The sequence below is a fragment of the Equus przewalskii genome, chromosome 19 (genome assembly GCF_037783145.1).
Source record: "Equus przewalskii isolate Varuska chromosome 19, EquPr2, whole genome shotgun sequence".
NCBI classification, from domain to species: Eukaryota; Metazoa; Chordata; class Mammalia; order Perissodactyla; family Equidae; genus Equus; species Equus przewalskii.
In genome coordinates this window covers 29,130,371-29,144,400 of record NC_091849.1, presented here as the reverse complement: position 1 = coordinate 29,144,400, position 14,030 = coordinate 29,130,371, and the positions used below count along the sequence as shown (strand labels likewise).

The 14,030-nt window shown below is 35.1% G+C and overlaps 1 protein-coding gene across 1 annotated transcript; it reads right to left on the bottom strand.

The window, feature by feature from the left end:
- Positions 1-10,526: 10,526 nt before the first annotated feature.
- On the bottom strand, positions 10,527-11,453 carry LOC103544314 (olfactory receptor 14J1-like). Its single transcript, XM_008511156.1, has one exon. The coding sequence runs from the start codon at positions 11,451-11,453 to the stop codon at positions 10,527-10,529; it is 927 nt and encodes a 308-aa protein (XP_008509378.1).
- Positions 11,454-14,030: the final 2,577 nt, after the last annotated feature.

The following is a 14,030-nucleotide window of genomic DNA, read 5'->3' as shown; positions in this document are numbered from 1 at the left end:
ATAGTATAATTACTTGTTCATGAACCTGTTTTCATCACAATTCCACAAGTCTTTGAAGACAGAGCCTTCATCTTAGTACTTAGCTTACTTCTTGGCATATAGTAGAACTCAATAAATGCTTCTACCCATATACACAGTCACTACTTTAATTCAAGCTATTCTTGATGACTGGCACACTGCTAGCCTCCTAACTGGTTTAATAGGCCCACTCTTGCCCCATCCAATATTTTCCCCACGTTGTAGCCAGAGTGATCTTTTCAAAAAAGAAAATCTGATTATGTCTGTTATTTGTTTAAAAATAGGTGTCTAGAGAACCATTAGTCATATGAAAATATGAAAATCCCCACAATGTCTAACAAAGCTCAATGTGTTTTGACCTGGAGGCATTTCACTAGCCTCCTCTTGAACCACAGTACACTCATTCTCTGCTCCTCAGCCACACCAACTGCATTGCATTTCCTCACAAGTGCCATGTTCCTTCCTTTCATTCCGAGTCAACTCCTGCTCATTCTTCCAGTCTCAGATCAATTGGTGACTTTCTTAGGGAAGTTTTTCTTTGCCTCTTTGGTTAAGTGAAGGCTACATTTTATATGCTATCATAGCACCTTCATAAAATTTACTACAGTTGTAATATGGATGATGTAATTTATATTTATTTTGTTTAAATATTATTTAAGCTATTTAGTTAATGTGGGACTCCTTTATAAGGCCATAAGGTGCATTATGGTAGAGATTGCATCTAGTTTTCTTCTTTATTGTATCCCCAGAGTTTGTCATATAAAAGTCAGGAAATATTTAAGTATTTGTCACAAAATACATGAATAAATTAATGGGGACCAAAGGCAGAAGAGAGCAATATGGTGTCCCCCTCACCCAGGTAATCTTCCATTTAAACATTTTATGAATAAAATTTTTTCCTTCAAATATTCTCCTAATAATTTGGGTTGGAAACACTGATTCATCTATTTTTTTCATCCTTGAAATCCAGAGTAGTGCTGTAACACATTTTTCCTATAAAATGTTCCCCATTTCAGTCTCTTTCTCACTATTTTCAGCTACCTTCTTTCAACTTTCCCTCATCAACTTGCTCCCAGGTTATTTCATCATCAGTTTAATGGGCTTCATTAATTCTATTCTAATTATTATGATTTGTGCTGCAATGATTTTCCAGAAATTATACAACTTTCTCCTTTTGGTCTGATTCTCCCTTGCTCAAATACCTTAAATATCTTATTTCCTATTATATCACCTATACCCATCTTTGCCTGCCTATCAAGAACTTCTACTTCTGGATCCACCCACCTATAAAACATGATTTCCCACTACTCATCAGTATTCTGTTTCCTCTTTCTTTTAGTTGGTGGCCTCATAGCTCCAAGAATATGCTCATTTCTTCCTTCATCTACTTACTCTCCTAAACTTTAATCCTTGATCCTCTTCTCTCCTTATATCTTTCCTCATCACTCAAATATTACAAAACCTTCAAGGCTTAACTAAAATTTTATCGTCTTTGGGGCTGGCCCAGCAGCATAGTGGTTAAGTTTGCGTGTTCCACTTCAGTGGCCTGGGGTTTGTGTGTTCAGATCCCCAGCATGGACTTACACACTGCACTTCAAGTCATGCTGTGGTGGCATCCCACATACAAAACAGAGGAAGATTGGTACAGATGTTAGCTCAGGGCCAATCTTCCTCACTCCAAAAATAAAAAATTTACCTTGTTCGCCACCATATTTCTAGACTATTCTATCTGTTGTTATTTTGTATCTTCCAGATTATATAGATAGGATGATCTAGCCCTTAAATCAATATTGGCTGTGGTGTTTTTTAATTTTTATGACATTTAAATTTTCTGTTATTTATCGTATTTTAAATACCTTGAGAGTAGGAATCATGTTTTGTTTTTTTTGTAAGTTCTCCATTGCAAGAGCTAAAAAGTTGAGCACATGATGTATCCCAAGGATTACTGTTCAGTGACTGCTTTCTAATTATGTGACGCAGTTTCCTTTTCTTTTCCTTTATACACTCATTACCTCCTAGTTCCTAGAAATCTTTAAATGTTCCAATGGATAATTGATTTAGGATAAGCATATATCTTTTCCCTCTTTATGCACAACGTATTTTAATACTTGAGAAAAGAGATCCTGAAACTTTCACCTGGAGAGTTAGTTAAGTCACAGATTTCTGGGTTTTACTCAAGAGATTCTGTTTTAGTAGGTGTTTTTTTTTTTTAAATTGGAAACTGGAGGATTCCTTTTCTCCTAGAAGACTGAGGCTTCTTTTACTCCCTTATTGCTTAAAACAGTACTTCCTTCAGCTCAGGCGTGGACATACCTCTCACGTTTTTATATCTGCTCCCAGGTTGGATCTTTTTGATGGTTTTGCTTGAATAGTCTCACTATTATTATATTCACCTACAGGTAATTTATCTGTAAAATATATAATTTGTATCGGATCTCAGATCAGGTGTGGCTAAGAAGTAAGTTTATCTGAATAATATTTCAGTATTTAAAATACACAAAGTCTTAACTATGTGAAATTGTGAGGTCTTAGCTATCTAAAGTTTTAGCCTCAGATGAACAATATTCTACTATCCTAATGTGTTCCTACAGCCTTCTCCACTTCCTCCGCTTCTCTGCTCTGTATGACAAATCCTTCAAAGAGTTAATTGTTTCTAACGCTCGTTGTCCATTACTCTCCAAATTTGTGGTTTTACCTTCCATGATACCTTAAACCCTCTTCAATCAAATTTTTGCCCTTATCATTCCATTGAAATCACTCTTGTCAAAATCGAAGTTCAATTTTCAGTTCTTAATTTACCTGATCTCTAAACATGACTTAACACAGTTGATTCCTCTACTCTTATTTCAAACGCTTTCTTTTCCTTACTAACAGGATATCCATTAAACTCTGCTAAGCTTCCAATGGTCTCACTGAAGATGCCATCTTAGTGTCCTTGACAGGTTCCTCCTCATTCTTTTTATTAAAATTGGGATCTCTTTTGTATTTCCCAGTGCCAGGCTTTAAATATCCATAAGCAGATAATTTTAAATTATGTCTTCAATTCCATCTTCTTTACTAAGAACTCTAGACTCATATATTTAACTTCCTGCTAGATATGTCCCCATGAATGTCTGTTAGAACTTTTACCATGTAAGGTATTTCTTACAATGAGACTGACACATACTGCTTTGGAAACAGATACAGATCTAGCCCCTCAAGTGAAGAACTTCCATCCACTATGTTCCACTCTGAAATCTGAGCCCATTCCTCTGTTTGTCAAATGCTGCCTTCCACACTTACCTACTGGCTTCCCTAATCTCCACCCAAGTGATGACCTTAGAAATATGTACTCTATTCAATACTCCTATGGAGCAGGTGAAACAGTCTAGAGAATCCAGATCCTTTGCCTACATTGGTGAGACCACGTCCAAAGGCAGAGAAGATGTAGTTTGGGAGTTAGGCTTTATCAATCTTCATCTCTCTTGGGACTAGAAGAGGTTTGCTTGCATCAGGAAACTTTGCTGGCTTTGGAGATCCAGTTCCCAGAGATACTCATTAGAGGCAAATCTGGAAGAATTTTCCATTGAGAAAATTGCCTGTAAAAGATGTTGAGCAATATAATCAACAATTAAGCAGAAGTCTAATATTTACAATGACTTAGAAATAAGATCAGAAAGAGTACTTAAAACTCACAACCTCTCTCTAGTTACTGCTCTTCCTCTTTTAAGCAGGAATAACTTGAAGAGGTGGATGTATTGCCATAACATTTCATGACCCTTGATAGAAACTACTCCTATACAGATATATACACTCTAAGTAGCCCTTATAAAATAAATACAGATTGAAATATTCAGGCTTCTCATACGTCATTTACCATTTGATATCTGACAGGTATCACAAATTTAATTCTATCCAAATGAGAATTTTTGTTCCAACCTCTTTCCTCCTCCTTGTTTCTCATCTAATATTCACCATTTTAGTAAACTGCTCTACAGTACTACTCTAGTTCAAGCTATTGTTGATTGACTAGAGTACTGCTAGCCTCTTAACTGGTTGAACATGTCCATTCTTATCCTATCCAATATGTTCACACTACAGCCAGAGTAATCTTTTCAGAAAAGAAAATCTGATCATGTCACTTACTTGCTTAAAAATAGGTCTCTGGAGAACCATTGCTTTTATAAAAAATACAAAATCCTACCATGTCTAACAATGTTTAATGTGTTTTGACCTCAAAGTATCACACCAGCCTCATCTTGCTCTATAGTCCACTCATTCATGTCCCCCACCAAACTGGCTATGTTGCACTCCCTCATGTGCGCCACGTTCATTCCCTTCACTCTGGGTCAATTCCTGCTCATCTTTCTTATATCAGATTTATTGGTGAGTTTCTTGGAAAAATCTTCCTTTGCTTCTTTGATTAAGGCAATCCTACGTTTTATATGCTGTCATAGCACCTTCATAGATTATCACAGTTGCAATGTGGAAGAAGTCATCATATTTATTTGTGTAAATATTTATTTGTCATTAATTAATGTTGGTCTCCCTCACAAGGCCCTAAGGTACCATTATGGCAGAGATTAAGTCCTTTTTCCCTTTCCTTTGTATCCCCACTGCTTAGTGTACAAAGGATATTATTTATTACTAAATGAGTAAATTAATTAGTGGATACTGAACGCAGGAGAGGGCAATATATTATGCTCCTTTAAGCAGTCCCCTTCCATTTCAATATTTCAAGAATATTCATCAATATTTCATCATGGGTTGGAAATATTGCTTCATCCATTTTCTTTATCCTTCAAGTCCAGATTAAGTGCTATAACTTTTATTTCCTATAAAATGTTCCTCATTTCAGTCCATTTCTCACTATTTTCACAATCACTTTCATTGAACTTTCTTTCATCAACTCACTTCTAGCTTATTTCATCAGCAGCTTAATTGCCTTCACCGATTTTACTCTATTCACTATGATTCATGCTGCAAGCATCTGCCAGAAATCACACAAATTTCTGGGTGGGATGTGAGAACTTGCATTTCTAGCATGCTCTGACATCAGGTGATGTGGGTGCTGCTAGTTTGCTGAATAGAATTCAAAATATATAGCATAATATACTCTTTTATTACCTTTATGACTCTTTCTTTTCCATTCATTTCCATTTCCCCTATCCTTTTTTATTGGGAACTGGAAGTTTCCCATTCTTGTACAGGATTAGGTCTTCCCCTACTCCTTTATCTCTTCTGAACAATACTTCCTTCAGCTTAGAGAGGGTTTTCTAGTTATCCTTCTGTTACTGATTTCTGGTTTCATACCATTGTGATCAAGGAAGATACTTGATATGATTTCAACCTTCTTGAATTTGCTAAGACTTATTTTGTGGCCTAACATATGGTCTATCCTACAAAAATGTTCCATGTGCACTTGAGAAGAATGTGTGTTTCCTGTTGTCTGATAGAATGTCTTGCATATGTCTCTTACGTCCATTTGGTCAACAGTGTTGTTCAAATCTGGTGTTTCCCTATTGATTCTCTATCTTAATGTTCTATATATTTTTTAGAGTGGGGTATTAAAGTATCTAATTCTCATTATATTGCCATTTGTTTCTTCTTTTATCTCTGTTAGTTTTTGCTTTATATATTTAGGTGCTTCAATGTTAAGTGTATAAATATTTACAATTGTTATATCTTCCTGATGGATTGATCCCATCATCATTATACAATGAACTTTCTGTTTTTACCATTTTCAGTTTAAAGTCTATTTTGTCAGATATAAGTATAGCTACACTGCTTCTATTTGGTTATCATTTTCTTGAAATGTCTTTTTCCATTTCTTCACTCTCAGTCTATATGTGTCTTTAAGGCTAAAGTGAGTCTCTTGTAGGCAGCATAACACTGGAGCTTTTTTTTTTAATCCATTCAGCCATCCTACATCTTTCTATTAGAGAATTAAACGCATTTTCAATGCCTTTATTCTCCAATTCTTTTCTTCACCAAGGTGTCAGAACGTTTCTTCTGGGCTCTCAGGTTCCCACAAAGACATTCTCATTCATGAATAATTGTCAAATATGATGTTTCTATGGATATATGAAAGCTAGAGCCCCCTAGTTAACCATTTGCTAATGTCCTCTTCACCTTGATTTTTTAAATGTTTTGCTGCATGTAAGATTCTTGGCTTAACAGGTTTTCCTTTCAGCAATTTGAATCTCATCTCACTGCTTTATGATATTCTTTGTTTCTGAGGAGAATTCAGCTTTTAATTTTTTGGGTTTCTCTTGCATGAGATATTTTTCTCTTTCTGTCAAGATTTTTCTTTCGTTTTTAAATACTTTACCTATAACACGTCTGGGTTTGTGTTTCTTTGTATTTCTTCTATCTGGAGTTTTTTGACCATCTTGGATGTGTAGATGAATGTTTTTCATCACTTTTTAGATATTTTTAGGTATTATTTATTTCAATATTTTTCTTTCCCATTCTCTTTCTCCTCTTCTTTTGCTACTTCCATTATGTATATATTAGTGTGTTTAAAGATATCGCATGGTTATTGAGACTGATCATTTTTCATTCTCCTTTCCTCTCTGCATTATCTGTGTACAGATTGCATTCTCTCTATCAATCTGTCTTTAAGTGTGCTGATTCTTTTTTCTGCCAACTCAAATCTACTGCTGAGCCTTTCTCATGAATTTTTTATTTTGTTGATTGCATTTTTCCCCTACAAAATACTAACTTGGTTCTTTTTTATAATTTCTATCTGCTTCTCAACATTCTCTATTTGATGAGACATTGCCATCGTATAATTTTTAATTCTATAAACATGTTTATGCCTGTTCTTTGAATACATTTATAACAGATATTTTGAAGGTTTAGTCTGTTAAGTCCAATGACTAGGGCCACTCATAGGCACTTTCTTTTGCCTGTTGTTTTTCCTGTATATGGGTCACACTTTCTTTCCTGTTTCTTTGCATGTCTCAAAATCTTTTGTTGAAAATCAGATTCTAGATAAACATTGTAGTAACTCTGGATACTGACCCTCTCCCCTCACCCTGGGTCTTCTTGTTTTTGTTTTTTTGCTTGTTTATTTGTTTATTGATTTGACTGGACTAATTTAGTCATCTATTTACCACATAGTGTAAAGACTCTAATGTCCCTGATAATTTTTGGCCTCCCCTTTTATTTTTAAGTTTGTCTTTCTAGGATTTCCCCACTTAGGTAAGCACAGTTTAACGCTCAGTCACTGATTGGTCAGAAGTTGTGCTTAAGCCTGTTGAACGAGAAAGGTTTTCACAGACTTTTGTTGAATATGTTAGAAGCTTAGAGACTTTTCCTATTCAGAGATTTTATGAGTTTACCTTGTATCCAGCCAGGGTTAAATAACCCACAAGTTCTCTCTCTGGTTACTCTTCAAAGGGTACAGCCTTTTTTGTATGCCCAGTCTTTTGGACAACCAGGGATGACTTTGATGTTAGCTGGGTTCTCTTTTACTGTCTCTTTCCTTCCTGGATAGCTTCTGGGATGGTCTATCTTTATTGGTATCATGTAGAGCTCTTAGCCTCCATTCTCTGATTTCTATATTGTTTTTAACAATGCACTGGTGCAGTTAAAAATATTGTGTGGTATTAATATGTATGGTGCTGTTTGGACCCTTATAGTTAACATTCTCACTCATATTTAATAAAAATCCTACAATCGCTGTTAGTCACAAGAATAGCATCATGTTAGTAATTTACATATTAAACTCAATGTAATAATCAAAAAACATTGAATGTAATGCAAAGTTAAGCTTCTCTCCCCAACCAGTGTAGGCCTATTCCAGAATGGAAGGCTTCAGAGGGTGCAGGGCTCATTGCCACATTTTCTATATTTACCAACCTCAAGCATTTATGCCATTTCCCACACTTTCTAGATTGGCTGTGATTCTGTCAGTGTTGAAGCTAATAGACAGGGAATCTGAGGAGTGTGAATGGTCATATTTAACTAGCAGAGTAACTTTCTCTAGCAGCTTTCCCCTGGCCACATCAGATATTTAAAGCCAACTTTCTCTTTGGGAACATTCCTGAGCCCATTGGAGATGACGCAACAATAAAAACCTTTTCAGTAAACTCTCTGAAGTGTTAAATGTGTGTCTCTTAAGTTTGGAATAAGATAAGATTATCCACCATAATCACCACTTCTCTTCACATTGGCTTACAGTTCCCAGCCAGTACAAAAACAAGGAAAGTAAATAAAAGTTTTAAATATTAGAAAGTAAGAAATAAAACTCTTTATTCACAGATAACAGTGTGAAATAGAAATTCAAAAGAATCTATAAAGATCTATTAGAATGTGTAAGTAAATATGGAAGGTCACTGAATGTAAGGTTAATATACAAAAATCAATTGTATCTCTAAAAACTGACCACAAAATTATTTAAAAAATTACAATTTATAATAACATCTAATACATAGAAATAAATCTAATAAGAGACATGCAAAACAACTACATTCAAAGTTATATATCATTTTGGACAAAATTTTTAAAGACCTAAAAATATGCAGAAAGTACCCTGTTCATGAGTTAGAAGATGCAATCTTTTAAGAAGACACTTCTCCATTATTTGTTCTATGCATTCAATGTACTTCAGTCAACATATTAGTAGGTATTTTTTAAAAATTAAAACCTGGTTCTAAAACTTAAATGGGTGAGCCAAAGACCTAGAGTAGAACAGGAAATGTGAAGAAACAGAGTTTCAAAACTTACACTACTCAATATAAAAACTACTATATAGCTACAGCAATTAATAGAGCTTGATAGAATAAGCATGAATACATAGATCAGTTGAACGATGAGAGACTCCCATACATACGCAGTTGCCAGATTTATTACAAAGACACCAACTGCAGTTCTTTGAGGGAAAAGTTGGTTTCCAATTAATAAGACTAGTTAGTTGGACTTTGGTGAGTAAAATGAACAATGACATTTACATTATAGCATCACTAAAATTATTTTTCAATGGATTATGAAACTAAATATGAAAGGTAAAGCAAAATTTCTAGGATATAATATTGGTATTATTAGTATTAGTTTTTTTTCCAGGAAGATTAGCTCTGAACTAACTACTGCCAATCCTCCTCATTTTGCTGAGGAAGACTGGCCCTGAGCTCACATCCATGCCCATCTTCCTCTACTTTATATGTGGGACTCCTACCGCAGCATGGCCTTTTGCCAAGCAGTGCCATGTCCGCAACCAGGATCCGAACCGGTGAACCCCGGGCCGCCGAGAAGCGGAACGTGCGAACTTGAGAGCTGCACCACCAGGCCGGCCCCTGGTATTATTTTTAAATCAATTGTTCTAAGATTTTAAAAATTTCTGTTTTCAGTGTTCTATAGTTTTAGGATGATATGACTACATGTTCATTCATTTAACTTATACTGACCAACTTTTGTTGTGCTTCTCAAACCTGAGTATCTGTGTCTTTACTAATTCTGGAAAAAAAACTTAAAAGTTTTTTCTCTGAATATTGCCTGTAATACATTCCTTCAATAGATGGCCAATAGATCTTTCTGGAACTATTATTAGACATATAGTAAACTCTTCTTTTCTATCTTTTAAGATTCCTAATATCATTTTCATATCTTTAAAAAATTATTTCTTTTTTCTCATTCTGGGAGAAATTCTTGGACTTAACTGCCAGCTCATTAATTCTGTCTTTTCTTGCGTTTTATCTGCTGTTTATACTATCCAATTAGTTTTAAATTTCAGTCACTATATATTATATTTAGATAAGATTTTTTGCTTATTTTTCAAATCTGCCTTTTAAAACATATTATTTTAATTCTGTGTGTTTTTATTTACTTTCCTTGTTTTTGTGCTAGCTGGGAAGTGTAGGCTAAATGTGAATAGAAGTGGTGATTATGTTGAATAATCTTATTACAAACTTAAGAGCCACACATATTTCAAATTGCGCTTGAAGAAGAATTGTCTTTTATTCATTTTCTGAGTCAATATGATTGCTGTATTATTTAAACATCCCACTCACATGAGTGGCAAAGATGTAACACAAATGATATAATGGGACTTTCCCATGGTGACCATTGTATATTACCAATTGAAGCCTTGAAAAATTAATAGAACATTAGTAGACCCCTAAAGAGTCAGAGAACATTGAGAGTCGGGTGGTTCTCATAAGTGCTTGGGTACTATATAATATCCCAAACTTGATAGTAACTCAGGAAAAAATGAGAAATTTTCTTTCACTTTGATAGAAATGAGCCAGGAAGGAAAATTAAGTTGGAATCTTTACAATTAAATTAATTTACTGTTGTGCCATACTTGGCATTGTGGAGTGAAATTTAAATCTAATATATTTACAACAGCAATTTTTATATGACTCTATGCCACTGTTTTACTTGCTCAGAGACAGTTCATGCATATGACTTTCCCTGCAATGAGTTTTTTTTGAGCTTTAATTTCTTGATTGACTCTGTTACATTTTTCCAATCTATTTTGGTTTGTCTCCTGATGAGGAATGAATAGATGTGACTGAAAAAAAGAGCTACACTTTTCTTCTTTTAAAAACTTTTCTTAGAGCTGTCTTCATAGCTTTGTTTCTGAGGCTGTAGATCATAGGGTTGAGTGCTGGAGGCAGAACAGTATAAAAACCAGTGAGCAAAAAGTCTAATGCAGTTGGAGAGTCAGATTGTGGCTTTAGAAAGTCAAAGACACCAGTAGAGAGAAACAGCATGACAACAGACAGGTGGGGCAGGCAAGTGGAAAAGGCCTTAGCTCTACCTTCAGCAGATGGGATCTGCAGCACAGTAGAGAATATGTGCATGTAGGAGAGCCCAATGCAGATGAAGCAAAGAAATGCCACCAAGGACAGAAAGACAATAACCCCAAGCTCACCGACATACTCATTAGAACAGGAGAATTTCAGGAGCTGGGGGACATCACAGAAGAACTGGTGAATAATATTGGCACCACAGAAGTGGATGGAGAAAGTAGCAGCTGTGTGCATGACTCCAGAGATGACCCCACTGATCCAGACAGCCAAGATTCCGTGAATACAGGTACTGACATTCATGATGATTTCATAGTGCAGTGGAAGGCAGATGGCCACATAGCGGTCATAGGACATCACTGTGAGCATCGCCATCTCAGAAGAACCACAGAGAGTGAAAGCAAAACACTGTAAAATGCATTCCCAGAGGGAAATATTGCCGTTGTGCATGAAAGAGTTGCAAATGTACCTTGGTACAGTCACAGAAATATAGCATAGATCTAAGAAGGAGAGATGTTTCAGGAAAAAATACAAAGGTGAGTGAAGACTATCGTCGATAGAGGTTGCAGTGATAATGAGAATATTTCCAGTTAAAGCCACCAAGTACAAGACTAAGAACACAGAAGCACATACTATTTCTATCTCAGGCTTGGCAGAAAACCCCATGAGAAGAAATCCTTTCAATGTAGTAAAATTAGCCATGAGCCTTCTCAATTTAGCTGCAAGACAAGATAGAAACCCATAGAAATAAATGTTTTTGTTATTTACCAATCTAATCCATTTATTCAGTGAAGTTAAAGCATGAAGACAAGATCACCAGTTCATCATTGTAAATGTGACATAGCTTTATATACTTGTGTTGAGCAATTTTAAATAACCTTGGCTCAGTCATAAGAAAGACTGTGTAAACTAGATTAGAAATTTTAATGTAATTCATTTCAATCAAAGGAAAGGAAAAATATTTTATTAATGGGAAATATCGTGGATCAAAATTTTGTATACATTAAAAGTGTCATTCAGTTCACACACATATTTATAAAGAAGTTTTTGAGATGCCTATTCTTTTATTCTTTTTTATTTTTTGTAAAGATCGGCACCTGAGCTAACAACTGTTGCCAATCTTCCTTTTTTTCCTTTCTGCTTTTTCTCCCCCAGTTCCCCCAGTGCATAGTTGTATATTTTAGTTGTGGGTGCTTCTAGTTGTGGCCTGTGGGATGCCGCCTCAGTGTGGCCTGACAAGCTGTGCCATGTTGGCGCCCAGGATCTGAACCAGCGAAGCCCTGGGCTGCTGAAGCAGAGCGCGCGAACTTAACCACTTGGCCATGGGGCTGGACCAGAGGTATCTATTCTTTTCCGTTAATTATTATATCTGAATATACCACCACCACACAGGTTGTTCTACTGCAATTTTATAATTCTGTTTTATATATGAGAGAACAAATTCCCAATTTTTTCCTAAAAATTTCTTGAAAAATAAATAACACTAAAAATACATTTTGTTTCATAGTATCTGATTTGTATTATGATAGTCAAAGAATCATCACTGTTAACATAAAATGGCATATAAATTGATCTGAATAATACTAAGTCCCCATTAGGAAATGGCAAAAGGCCAGACCTTTCCTGGTATGTTTTTAAAAATGAAATAAAATGGCTAAGAAACACCTAAAAATTATTTATCCTTATTATTTTTTTATTTCATTTTATTTATTTATTTTTTGAGGAAGATTAGCCCTGAGTTAACATCCACCACCAAGCCTCCTCTTTGTGCTGAGGAGGATTGGCTTTGAGCTAACATCTGTGCCCATCTTCCTCTACCTTACATGTGGGACCCTGCCACAGCATGGCCTTATAAGCAGTGCATAGGTCTGTGCCCCAGATCCGAACCAGTGATCCCCAGCCCGCCAAAGTGGAGCATACAAACTTAACCACTACACCACCAGGCCATCCCCTTATCCTTATTCTTAAATAAAAATTAAAGCAACAGTCATATATATTTTTTGTACCAACCATAGTATTTGTCATTAAAAAATAAAGTTTTCAGAGCTATTGAGTATGAAATAAGACAAAATCTTAAATACGCAGCTAATATGGTCAAATTTGTGAATACTATCTGAAAATCAACAACTTATTCAACAAGAAACTTAAAAGTCTGTACCTTAAATCATTAATTTTGTATTAAATATTTTAATCAATCTTCTGAAAAATGGATATCTGAAAAATAGTACGTTTATTTAGAATAATTATGGTGGCAAAAACATTTGCAAATCTTATGTTCAAACCAAGAATTATCGAATTAATAATTTACACAATTGTATCATAGGTGGCTTTAAAAATTATAATTATGAAGCATTTTTCATGAAATAAGATAATGATCACTATGTTAGTTTAAAGGAAATTATAATGTATTACATACATTGCATGTAAATAATAGGAAGAAGCATAGAAGAAAGAATCTAAGGAAACATAACACATGGCAAGAGTGATAATTTCTAGATGCCTTGAAGGTTTATTTCCTGACTCCTAGAGACACACGGGAAACTGATCTCAATTTTTGTTCCTCCACACAAAGTTCAGAGATGTGGCTGGAATGGATTGCATAGCTGAGGGTGATGGATACTTCTGTGTTCTCTAATGCACTATTCAATAATATAAATTGTTTGAGTCTGAGATGGAAGGAGGACATCAGGCTCTGAAGAGATAATAAGCAGCATACATCTTGTCTTGCTTGTGTGAAAACTTACACAGCATTAGAGCGTGTGTGTGTGTGCATGCCTCAATCAGAGACATAGAGGATGACACTTTATGCTTCTAGAGATTTTAGTGTCACATGTACTCAGCTAGACATTCTCTTGCAACTGTAACTCCCTGCATGAGGTTTCTGGGGACTCTGGAAGCTTCCATTTCTGTTTCCTGGAAAGTGTTGCTGATTTTTCTGTCAAGTAGCCCAACCCAGTGGACTTCCTTCCAAGTATATGAAAATACTCTTGATTTACTTCAAAAGATCTGTGTTAGTCTTTCTATTAATTCATAGCACTATTCACATTGATTAATACAGTAGTCATATAGTGGAATTATGTGCAGTTTTTATTTTCTTTGTTATATCTTTCTGTATGTTCCTATTTTCTCTCTTGAATAAATACATATTTATAATTTCTCTACTTGAAAATAATTTTATTATGCTATATGGTATAAATGTCTATTAAATTTTTATTTAATCCATTGATGGTCACATCAATCTTTGATACCTTGGTTAGAAGCAGAAAAATAAAAGAAGGG

Excerpts from the sequence above, each read along its gene's own strand:
- LOC103544314 (XM_008511156.1), bottom strand. The coding sequence starts at position 11,453 with ATGGCTAATTTTACTACATTGAAAGGATTTCTTCTCATGGGGTTTTCT.